General features: G+C 42.7%; 1 protein-coding gene across 6 annotated transcripts in view; it reads right to left on the bottom strand.

Annotated features, from left to right (window-relative positions):
- The window catches only part of asb3 (ankyrin repeat and SOCS box containing 3), a 71,219-nt gene that overhangs the window by 31,708 nt on the left and 27,497 nt on the right, over positions 1-12,014 (bottom strand). For 2 of the 6 annotated variants that reach the window (XM_003216152.4, XM_062968850.1), the window contains 2 exons: positions 4,445-4,651; positions 1,554-1,712 (listed from right to left, as the gene is read on the bottom strand). The exons of 3 other annotated variants lie outside the window; for them this stretch is intronic. In XM_003216152.4, coding sequence (XP_003216200.1) covers positions 1,554-1,712; positions 4,445-4,640 — 355 coding nt within the window. In that variant the 5' untranslated portion in view covers positions 4,641-4,651. Of the gene's footprint in view, positions 1-1,553; positions 1,713-4,444; positions 4,652-11,878; position 12,014 lie in introns of those variants that run through there. One more of the 6 variants, XM_008102746.3, reaches the window with a different exon arrangement.

The following is a 12,014-nucleotide window of genomic DNA, read 5'->3' as shown; positions in this document are numbered from 1 at the left end:
GTGATTCTGGAAAGCAGGATATTGCTTATTAAGGTATCTTTTTAAAGAAAGACCTAGGGAGTGCTGTATTGTATTAACTGAACAGTTTTAGCAGGTGTTTATCTTTTTAAATGTATTTTATTGTTTTAACTTGCGGGTCAAACTGTTTTAATACTCTAAATAATTCACATTTATTTTAATATTTATTTATTTTAATTATATTGTTGTTTTAAACTGTGAGTAGCTTTGAGACCCACGTTTTGGGGAAAGAGGGATATAAATACATTGAGAAGGAGGAGGAGGAGGAGGAAGAGAATCGCCACCTCTAACACCACCACTCCTCATAAGTTTGCCAAAGGATCACTACAAGTAATTTGAAGATGTGCATACAGGGGGATACGTATCACTTTCCAACATCTGAAGAGCCCCCAATGGCGCAATGGGTTAAACCCTTGTGCCGGCGGGACTGCTGACTAAATGTCGGCGGTTTGATTCTGAAGAGCAAGGTGAGCTCCCATCTGTCAACTCCAGCTTCCCATGCAGGAACATGAAAGATGCCTCCAACAGGATAGTAAAACATCCAGGCATCCCCTGGGCAATATCCTTGCAGACGGCCAATTCTCTCACACCAGAAGTGACTTGCAGTTTCTCAAGTCGCTTCTGACACACGCACACACAAAAAAATCTGAAGAAGTTCCAGTCTGATCTATGGTAACAGACTTGCTTTTTTATAAAAAAAAAAGTTAGGTCTCATTTAAAAAAAAAAGAAAAGAAGAAAAGAAAAAAGAAATGCAAACACCAAACTACCAATTATCATTAAGCTATATCAATTCAGATATTTCTGACGGCACATGCCATCAAGTGTTCCTGGAAATTGAATATTTTCCGAATAAGAACACTGCATATTTGTAAAACTTATTTAGTTGCATTTAAATGCAATTCAGCTGAAATCTGAACCGTTTAATCATTAGCCTTCCATCTCCTCTTAGATTATTTTCTTCCTTTCAAAAGAGAAAACTGTAACACAATAATAGCTACATTTGCCTCTGGAGCCTCATTGGTTAGGTACAAGATGATTTGAACAACTCTTACATTGAGAACTCCTCATCAATATACTTGATAAATAAGGTTGTTAAGTGACATTTTGGATTACTTGAAGGTATTTGGCATTTGCTGATTTTTTTAAATAATTTTCACCTTTATTGGGAAAGCCCAAAGTTTGTAAATTAATCTAATGGTAACAAATGATTAAACAAGAAAAGCTGAGAAAATCCAAATATGGGGGAAATGTCACCCAATATTCTCAAAATAAAGATGTCCAACACAGCTAGCCCTGAACATATTTCATTCTAATATTTTCAGTACAGTGGACCCTTGGAATCTAGCAAGGTTTGGTTTCAGCATCACACACAAATTACATACAATGGCATAGTAAAATGGTGCCCCTTATACAAAATCAAGGTGTGTTTTTTTAATTAAAAATATTTTCAAGTTATGAATAACTGAATCCGTGGATACAGAATCTGTGAATATGGAGAGCCAATTGTAATTGTTATTTTCAGGACTATACTCACCTAAAAATAAAGGTGTTGTTGCATCATTAGTCAGCTCATTAGGGTCAGCTCCAGATTCCAGGAGAAGAGCAGCACACTCCAAGCTCCCCCGACTTGCCGAAAGATGTAATGAACAAGTGCCTTCAAATGTCTTTGATCTTATGTAGTTATCAGAAGGTGCTGAATATGGCAACAGAAGATCAAACATTGTTTAAAATATATATCTTTATTTAATTTATTACTTTTTGGTTATTATTTGTTAGTTATTATAACTTTATATTGATGTTTTATTTATTGTGTTGATTGGTTTGTTGTTTGTCTGTTTTATTACGGCACTGAATGTTTGCCACTCTTGATGGAAACCACCCTGAGTCCCCTCAGGGAGATAGGGTGGGTTACAAATAAAGTATTATTATTATTATTATTATTATTATTATTATTATTATTATTATTATTATTATTATTATTATATCCCTTGTTTTAAAAAGAGAACAGTGACAGAAGCCTGTTTTTCATTGACTCCAGAGAGATTTCCAACATTGTATGTAATATGGTGTTACAGGGGAATGTATCATTTCCCTGTAAAGCCAGCTTTACTAGATACTGATTTGTTTCTGATTCAACTCAACTTACTGATCAAGACCTATGGGTTCAAATTATCTGAAAGTCATATCTGAAAATGACAAGATCCTTGGAAGAGGGCTTTCTCTTACTCCCACCATCATCTCAGGAATGTTTGGTCAGTACTCAGTAGACAGCCTTCTTGGGAGCTTCTCCAAATTTAGGAATTCATTCCCAAGGGAAGCTCTCTTTCTGCCACCAAGTAAAGTCCTTTCTGTTTATACAGGCATTTGAGTATTAACAATCTGTGGGAGGTTAAAAACTGAAATACCGTTGTCCACCAGAAAGTAACTTTACTTGTATCATTATCATTATTCACACTGCAAAGATTTCAAGTAACTGGTGACTTTTCACAATTGCAAAGGGAATTAATATACTGTAGTTGCAAGGTGGAGGAAAACAATGTTTATGTGAAAACAGAGTCGTTTTCCAATAACTGGCATCACATTTCTGGCAACTAAAACAGCTGTATGCTTGTAAAGAGAGCGGGTAAAGGAAGAGGAAACCTTGGAGAAAGCCTTAGAGCAGGGGTTTCTCAAACTGTGCTCTGGGGAACCCTTAGGGCTCTGCAGCTGAAAAAGCTTGAGAACCCTGCCTTAGAGCAACCCTTCTGCAAGCTGATGTCCTCCCAATAAGTTTACTACATCTCCCACCATTCTCAGCCTAGCATGGCCAACCAGACAAGAGAAGCATTTTCATAATGGATGTTCCTCCTCTTTAAGGCAAGACTGCAGAATCTTTGGCCCTCCAGATGTTTTGGATTTCATTTCCCAGCAGCCCTTGACAGCATGCCTAGTGGCAAGGGATTCTATGAGTGGAAATTCAAAATGTGTGGAAAACAAAGGTTTCTCCTTCTGCTTTAAGAACATTCTGGAAACACTGTCTGAATTCTTGTGTAAAAGCTGAGGGGATAGAGCTGGGAACAGCTACAATGGATTGCTCCTCTTCAGACTGCTGTAAAGAGACTGAATTTTATACTTTCTCTATATAGGGGCTAGCAGCCCAACCATCTCAATGCCCTGAAAGACAGTTCTTATGAACTGTAGTCGAAATAGCTAATAGTATTATGGGAGCTGTAATGTAAACTACCTGGAGGGCACCAGGCTGCCTATTCCTGTTCTTGCTACAGAGTGGTCATGGGCAGAAGCATTTCATAAATGAAAGATTTAACTGTGTAATTTGGATCTTAGCCAACAGTTTAAACTTCACAGAAGGTTGTAATGCATTTTCACTGACACAGACTTTGTCCACCAGACAATAAGTCAGTTTGCATATAAACTCAAACCATGCCATGGGGTTATACATTCACTAGAGCTCCTTGACTCCTTTCCCCTTTTCTCCTCTTCCTTTCATACATTCTAACTTCCCCCCACATTTTCTGCTTCTGGACAAAGACTGTTATTGGGCACATTTAACCAGAGAGTTCCTGATGGGTAACAGAGTATCTTAGGTCTTACAACATCCCTGCCACTACTATATTAAAATTCTGTATTTTAGGGTATGAATCCTACAATCTGATTTACATCTGCATGAATTCAGAACTCAACTACTGATTCAACAGGCCGAGTAGAAATCAGTAATAGGATTCAGGCTACAGAGACCAAAGAACTTCTAAACCAGTGGTTCTCAACCTGTGGGCCCCAGATGTTTTGGCCTTCAACTCCCAGAAATCCTAACAGCTGGTAAACTGGCTGGGATTTCTGGGAGTTGTAGGCCAAAACATCTGGGGGCCAACAGGTTGAGAACTACTGTTCTAGATACTTTGACTCTTATAATGAAGATGATCTCCTATTTCAATACATCACAAGGCAAGGTGAGTGCTGTTCATTTCTCAAGAACATACTTCAAAAGGTAGTGCTAACTAAACTGTAGTAGGGAACCTTAGACCCTCTGTCCTCATCTGGCTCTCTCAGCTTCTATACATGGCCATGCCTTCTTCCCAATGGCATCATTGTTTGGGAATCTTCCAGTTGTTGCACAGTTTTTTCCTCTGAAGTTCTTCCCATTCTAAGGCTCAAGTACTAGTTTGAAGAGATTTAATGACTTGGTATTTTGACCCTCACTCTTTTTGTCTTTCAGTTTTACCCGTCAGTAAATTTAAGACCCTAAGACCTTCTCTGAAACTGAACTTAGCTTTCACGCTGAAAGAGATGCCACATCCTTGTTGACAATCCTGAATTTTCTGGGGCCTTTCACACTCCAGTACTGGAGAACAGAGTGGAGCACCTGGAAACAGAAGCTTGCTTTCCTTAATTTATTTTTTTCTCATGCAAACCCTCATTTTATCTCACCTGCACAGATTAAATGCTTCAGGCATTTGCTTGTGTTATGAAAGGCTGCCTCATGGATTGGCATCCAACCTCGGTTATCAGGAACATCAATACTATATCCTTGTCTGATGAGCTTCTTCAAACATTTGACATCACCTTCTCTAGCTGCAAGGCCAACAGCAGAGCATCTGTCAGAATAGGCCTCTGTAAAATCCATTTTTTAGAAGTCTAACAAAAAGGAAAAGAGAAGGAGGAAAAATATAAACACATATCCCTCAAAGGTATTGGAGATCAGGAAGTCAACAACATTCATTATCTCAGCAAACATTACACTTCACTGGAGTACAAATCCACTCAGCCAAACTTATCTGATGGGAGCCTCTATTATAAATTAATCTGAAGGAAGTCCTCTCAAATATGTGTAATGAAGATACTGCTTTATATCTCACTGACATTTGAAGTCTTAACTTCAAACTGCTTTGATGTCTGAAAACTATTGCTGTTAGGCCATGCCCTAGATGAAAAAGATGTGAAATTCTACAATTATCCTTCACTGATCCGAGTCTCCAATCTCTAATAAATTAAAATGTTTGAAGAATTAACAGATTGATCTAGCCACATTTCATTACAAGGCCCACTTAATTTCAATGTGGTCCCTTTCAAGTATGCTGAAGCTATTTACCTGGCAATAAACTCAAAATGATTTACTTCTAAGGAGATACAGTGTTCCCTCACTTATTGTGGGGGTTATGTTCCAGGACCATCCACAATAAGTGAAAATCCGCGAAGTAGGGACAGTATATCTATTTTAATATTTATACATTATTTTAGTCGTTATACACTATTTTAAGTCTTTATCAACCAATCGTGTGTTGATAAATCACCTCCTTCTCCTTCTGTTACCGCTTGGGCTCCTTTTCTCTCCCTTTGGCTTCTCCTTCCTCCCTTCCTTAGGCTGTAAATTGTAATTTTTATGGTTTATAATAGTCTTTTAGAGTTTATTGAAGAACCGCAAAACAGCAAATCCGCAAAAAGTTAACCGCGAAGTAGTGAGGGAACACTGTATATATACAGGCTTATGTGGACAAGGCTGATGGCGGAATATCTCTGTTTCATATACAGAGCTATGTTGAGGCACTGACTTGTTCAGATAGAAAACAAAATAACAGGCAATAAATATTTATGTCAGATCATCTTATTATATAACACTAGTATCCCATGGTCACAGGGAAAGGATGTCCTCATTTAACCCTGATTCAGAGAAGGAAATGATGGTGATATACGAGTAAGACCCAAAACATTATTATACAATCATCGAGTTATAAGGGACAACAAGGACCAGTCAATCCAACTCCCGGCCAAATAGTTGCACACTATCAAAGCACTTTCAACACATGTCACTCCAGGCCATTTAACTTCATTTTTTCCTATAACATTTGTGCTTGGATTACATTTAACATTACAGTGTGTTTGTGTATATGTCTTCAAGTTGGCTGTCATAGGGTTTCATAGGGTTTTCTTAGGCAAAGAATACCTAAGAGGTAACTTTAGGCATTCCTTCCTTCCTCTGAAATACAGCCTACAGCACCTGATATTCACTGGTGGGCTCCCATACAAATAGAAACTACAGCAGTCCCTGATTAGCTTCTAAAATCATAGAGGATCTGCTGCCTTTAATACTGCCAATATGAGTTGCAAGTAGATTATTTCAGATCCTCTGAAGATGCCAGTCACAGATGAAGGTGAAATGTCAGGAGAAAATGCTGTTAGAACACAGCCATACAGCCCTGAAACCACACAACACCCCAGAAATAATAGCAGAAGAGTTAATACTGTGAAATTGGGAAATATTCAGCTGTCATATCAGCTGGAAAGCCAGTATGATGCAGTGGTTTGAAGAGCAGGATCCAAGTCCCTTTCGACCATGGACACCCACTGGGTTAACCTTGGGCAAGTTATGTTGTCTCAGCCTAAAGGGAACCAATGACAAACTCACCTGAAGAAATCTTTCTAAATATATATAAGGCACAAGCAAAGGGAGAGAACTCCTTCAAATACTGGAGTTCCGATGGTGTTAAAAATAAAGGCCTTGCACTGAGCTCAGATGTGAATCAATAGCCAGAGCCATTCTTTTACAACTGGTGTAATGTGCCTCCACAGATTGCTATACTATTTACAGTTGTGGCCACTGCAATGTTCAAGCTTGCATATTGTCTTCAAGTACAGGTCTGTGTCAGCTCACCACAGCCGCTCCTGAATGAACACACAAGACTCTCTGTGATATCACCAGAAACTTTTACTGTAGGAAACATGAACATCAGAAAAGCCAAGAATGGGAGGCTCCGGCCAACCCTCCTTTATATACCCTCCCCCTCATTTGAACAGTCTCTTCCCGCTCAGTAAAACCCCGCGCAAATTCCCCGCCAAGTCCATCAGCCGTTTCTCCTCCGAGTCCTGGGACGCAGGTGTCTTATCAATGTCAGTGACCCTGAAACTCAGAGCCACATCCAGGCTCTAGTAGCAGGGTTCTGACATGGCGTCCTCCTCCCCTTCGTCCTGGAAGGAAAAGATTAAACACAACTATTGTTCTCCGCTGTCCAGAGTTCCTTTATACTTTTTTAACAGGCTGCAATGGAATACCGGGTGTACCTTTCCTAGGTCCTTTGGTAGCCTCAGCTCATAGGTCACTTCGTTTATTCTTTTTGCTACCCTGAATGGCCCTATATAGCGTGGAGCCAATTTCTTGGATGGGAACCCCAATTTCAGGTTTTTTGTGCTCAGCCAAACCAGATCTCCTTCGCCCAATTTGTCCCCCTCTCGGCGCCTACGATCCGCAAAGAGCTTGTACTTCTTTTGTGTTTCCCGCAATGCCTCTACCACGGTTCGCCACCCTTGCTTGATTTTGGCCGGCCATTCCTCGTCGGTCTGGCCCTCCCCTTCCTTCCACTCGGGTAGCCTGGGGAAAGGTGCCACCTCCTGTCCGTATACTATTTCGAATGGGGCACGACCTGTGGCCGAATGTACGGCCCCGTTAAAAGCCATCTCAGCAAACGGAAGAAGGTCCGCCCAATCATCCTGTCTATAATTGGTGTACATCCTTAAGAATTGGCACAGTGTCTGTTGGGTACGTTCGACCCCCCCGTTGGTCGCGGGATGAAAGGCCGAGCTCAGGTTCCTTTCTGCTCCTAACAGCTGTAAGAATTTTCCCCAAAATTTTGCAGTAAATTGGACTCCCCGGTCACTAATTATCTTGTCGGGACACCCATGTAGGCGATATACGTGCTTCACATACAAATCAGCAAGTTTTTCAGCTGAAGGAAGTTTTGGCAGAGCCACAAAGTGTGCCTGTTTTGAGAATAAGTCCAATATTGTCCAAATGTATCTGTGGCCTCTGCTGGGGGGTAGTTCGCCTACAAAATCCATGGCTACGCATTCCCATGGCCTCATGGGCTCTACCACCTTCTGCAATAGCCCCTGGGGCTTCCCCGGTGGTGTTTTTCCCTCTGCGCATAATTCACACTGCGTGACGTACCCCCTGGCGTCTTTCCTCATTCCGGGCCACCAGCATTGTTTGGCCAACAGTTTAATAGTCCTGGTGGGGCCTAGATGACCCGCACCCTTGTTATCATGGTACTTCCTTAACATTTCTCGTCTTAAACATTCAGGAATATACAATTTCTTATTTACAAACACCAAATCCCCACACAATTCTCCCTTTTCTTTGTTTGTTTGTAACCATTTGTCCATTCCATACGCTCGCTTCAACTCTTCCTCCCATATTTCTCCTCCCCCCGTGGAAATGGCAGTACGTTTGTTTTCTTTGGCCGCTTGTGCTCGAGTTAGTACTGCCAGGCCCCATTGCTTATCAAGAAAAATACTCCCTTCAGATTCCTGAATTCCTCCCCCGTGCTGAGGCATCCGAGAGAGAGCGTCAGCGAGTATATTATGTTTCCCCTGGAAGAATCTGAGTCTGAAATCAAAACGGCTGAAATATTGGGCCCATCTAATTTGCTTCGCTGATAGTTTACGAGGGGATCTTAGATACTGTAAATTTCTATGGTCAGTCCACACCTCAAACGGTGTTCCACTTCCTTCCAGGAAGTGTCTCCAGCACTCTAGTGCTTTTAGAATCGCTAAGGCTTCTCTCTCCCAAATCGGCCAGTTTTTTTCTGTATCACTAAACTTTTTTGACAGATAGCCACATGGCTTCAGGTTCCCCCCCTCGTCTTTCTGTAGCAGAACCGCCCCATATGCCCGGTCTGACGCATCGCAATGTAATACAAAGGCTTTAGACATATCAGGGTGCTGTAGGACAGGCTCCTCCGTAAAACGCTTTTTAAGGGCTTCGAAAGCTTCCTGGCATTCTATTGTCCAGGTCAGTTTGGCCCCTGGGGCCTTCACTTTGGCTGTTTCTCCCCTACCTTTAGTCTTTAACAAATCCGTTAATGGCAAAGTGAGGCGCGCAAAGTCCTTGATAAATGTTCTATAGAAGTTTGCGAACCCTAGGAAGGATTGCAGCTGCTTCCGTGTTTTGGGGGCTTCCCACCCCCTCACGTCTTCTACCTTCGCAGGGTCCATCGCCACTCCCTGGGAGGAAATCCTATACCCCAGAAAGTCTATCTGGTCTTTATTGAACTCGCACTTGGCAAGCTTCGCATACAGTTTTGCTTCTCTCAACTTTTGCAGGACTTCCCTGACTAGTTCTACGTGTTGCTCCTTAGTCCGAGATACTAACAATATGTCATCTAAAAAAACAAAGACTCCCTTGTACAACAATGGATGCAACACTTCGTTGATTAATTGCATGAACGCGGCGCCTCCGCCGCACAAACCGAAAGGGAGCACACGATAATTGAATAATCCGAATGCACAGGAGAAGGCCGTCTTCCACCTGTCCTCTGGTTTAATCTGCAATTTATGGTATGCTTCAATTAAGTCCAATTTAGTGAATATCTGTCCCTCCGATAACTGGGCGATCAAGTCCTTCACTAAAGGTAGGGGGTATTTATTTCCAGAACTGATTGCATTCAGGCCCCTGTAGTCAATGCAGAGCCTCAGCGTTTGGTCCTTTTTGCGCCTGAACAACACAGGCGCCCCTAGAGGGGAATTTGAAGGCTCTATGAAACCCCTCGCTAGGTTTTTATCAATGTATTTTCTCAGTTCCTCCTTTTCCCTAGCCGACATTGGGTATATTTTTGCCTTAGGAAGCTCTGCTCCTGGGACTAGCTCTATCTTCACTTCAACTCTCCGCTTCGGTGGGAAACTGTCTGCTTCCTTCTCATCAAATACGTCCACAAAATCCCGATACTCTGGGGGTAATTTATCTGCCAGTTCTGCTATCCTGATAGAGTCTTCCTCCCCCCTTTTCCCCGGCTCTCTCTCCACTTCCTGGCTCCCTTCTTCCAACTTCATCCTGAAGATCATGCTCTTATCCTCCCAGTTGATTTGCGGGTTGGCCTGCCCCAGCCATGGCATGCCTAGTATAACATTATAGCTGGCTATTTGTGATATCACAAATGACACCTTTCCTTCCCAACTCCCTATCTTACACTTTACATCTTCGGCACTGTACTTAGCTAATGATCCCGATGCTGTGGATCCGTCCAACTGCGAAAAAGCTATTGGGGATTCTAGGTTCGTTCTTTCGCATCCCAATCCCTCGGCTAATTCAGGGGAGATGATGTTCCTGGAACATCCACAATCCACAAATGCTTTGCAGGTTGCTTGTTTGCTGCCACTTTCCAGCTGAATGGGGACCACTATCATGGCTTTGTCCTGACTTACCAACCCCCCCGAGTGGTGCCTCATCGGTGGTTCTTCCTCGGCGCGTTTCCCTGCCACGGCTCTTGGTTTGGGCGGGCCTCCGCCTTCCCCTTTTCTCTGCCAGCACTCGGCAGCCCTGTAAATCAAATCAGGATACAACCAAAGTATAAACCATGATGGTCAGCATATTCTTATTCAGGAATGAATGTAACTGCAGAACCAAAAGAAGTTGGTACAAGGCAATCCTCATCATTGAAGCAAAAAAGAACTATAGTGGCAAGCATAGATCAAGGAACATCTTTAAGTAATAAGAGTCATGGTAGCCAAAATGTACCAAAATCCTATAGTTGTTTAGCCTAGATCAAAGGTAGAAAAACCATGCACACCTTTAAACTATGAACTCTCAATTTAACACAATTTTGGTGATGCTATTTAGGGTTTCTGGAAGTTATAAAATAATAGAGCCCTAGGGTTGGAAGAGATCACATGGATCATCCAGTCCACCTTGTCAGACAGGAACCCACTCCCAACAAATAGCCATCAGGCTCTGCTTAAAATCCTCCAGAGAAGGAAATTACACCATGCACTGAACAGCTCTTGCCATCAGGTAGGTCTTCTATTTATTTATTTGCACTTACATTAACAACATTCAATATAAACAGTATACAAAACAATGTGCATTTTACAAACACTTCAACCCACCACCTAAGCCTGAACAAATGATACTTGTTCAGGTAGTCCTTCTTAATGTTTGGGTGTAATCTCTTTTCCTGCCATTTGAATCCATTGCTCTGTGTCTAAGTCTCCAGAGCAGCAGGAAACAAGCTTGTCTCCTCTGCAATGTGACATCCTTTAAAATATTAAAACATGGCTATTATGTCCCTTGTCTTCTCTCCAAGCTAAACATACCTTCTTGAATTGTGGTGCTCAGAACTAGACACAGGTGAGGTCTGGCCAAAACTGAATAGAGTGGGAGTATTGCTTTCCTCTATCTAGGGAACACACTGGGCCCCTGGTGGTGTTAAAGCGCTGAGCTGCTGAACTTGCAGACCGAAAGGTCCCAGGTTCAAATCCTGGGAGCGGAATGAGTGCCCGCAGTTAGCCCCAGCTCCTACCAACCTAGCAGTTCGAAAACATGCAAATGTGAGTAGATCAATAGGTACCGCTCCAGCGGGAAGGTAACGGCGCTCCATGCAGTCATGCCAGCCACATGACCTTGGAGGTGTCTACGGACGACGCCGGCTCTTCGGCTTAGAAATGGAGATGAGCACCAATCCCAGAGTCGGTCACGACTCGACTTAACGTCAGGGAAAAACCTTTACCTACCTATCTAGGCTAGTCGTTCTCAACCTGGGATCCCCAGATGTTTTTGGCCTTCAACTCCCAGAAATCCTAACAGCTGGTAAACCTGCTGGGATTTCAGGGAGTTGTAGGCCAAAAACATCTGGAGACCCCAGGTTGAGAACCAGATGTAGACACTATACTATTTATGGAGCCTAAAATTGCATTAGCCTTTCTAGATGCTGCATCACACCGGTAGGCTGTTCGGAATTGTGGGAGTTGAAGTCCAAAACACCTGGAGGGTCGAAGTTTGCCCATGCCAGTTTAACCCATTGCACCTCCTGCAGTAACAATATCCCAGATATGGTTAAAGCGATGCACAACACAGAGATTCGCCCTGCAATAAGCCACCTGCTGGAGCATAGCCCCGCCCCCTCCGCCTGGCACCGCAATGCCTGCCGGGAAGTGTAGTCCTGGCGGCCTCCAGGGCACGGAGCCCTCTTGGCGGCGCCTTCCTCTCGCGGCGCTCCTCCGCCTCCCGGGAAGG

The sequence above is a fragment of the Anolis carolinensis genome, chromosome 1 (genome assembly GCF_035594765.1).
Source record: "Anolis carolinensis isolate JA03-04 chromosome 1, rAnoCar3.1.pri, whole genome shotgun sequence".
Taxonomy (NCBI): Eukaryota; Metazoa; Chordata; class Lepidosauria; order Squamata; family Dactyloidae; genus Anolis; species Anolis carolinensis.
The sequence above is the reverse complement of the archived record's forward strand: the minus strand, read 5'-3'. Positions and strand labels throughout refer to the sequence as shown.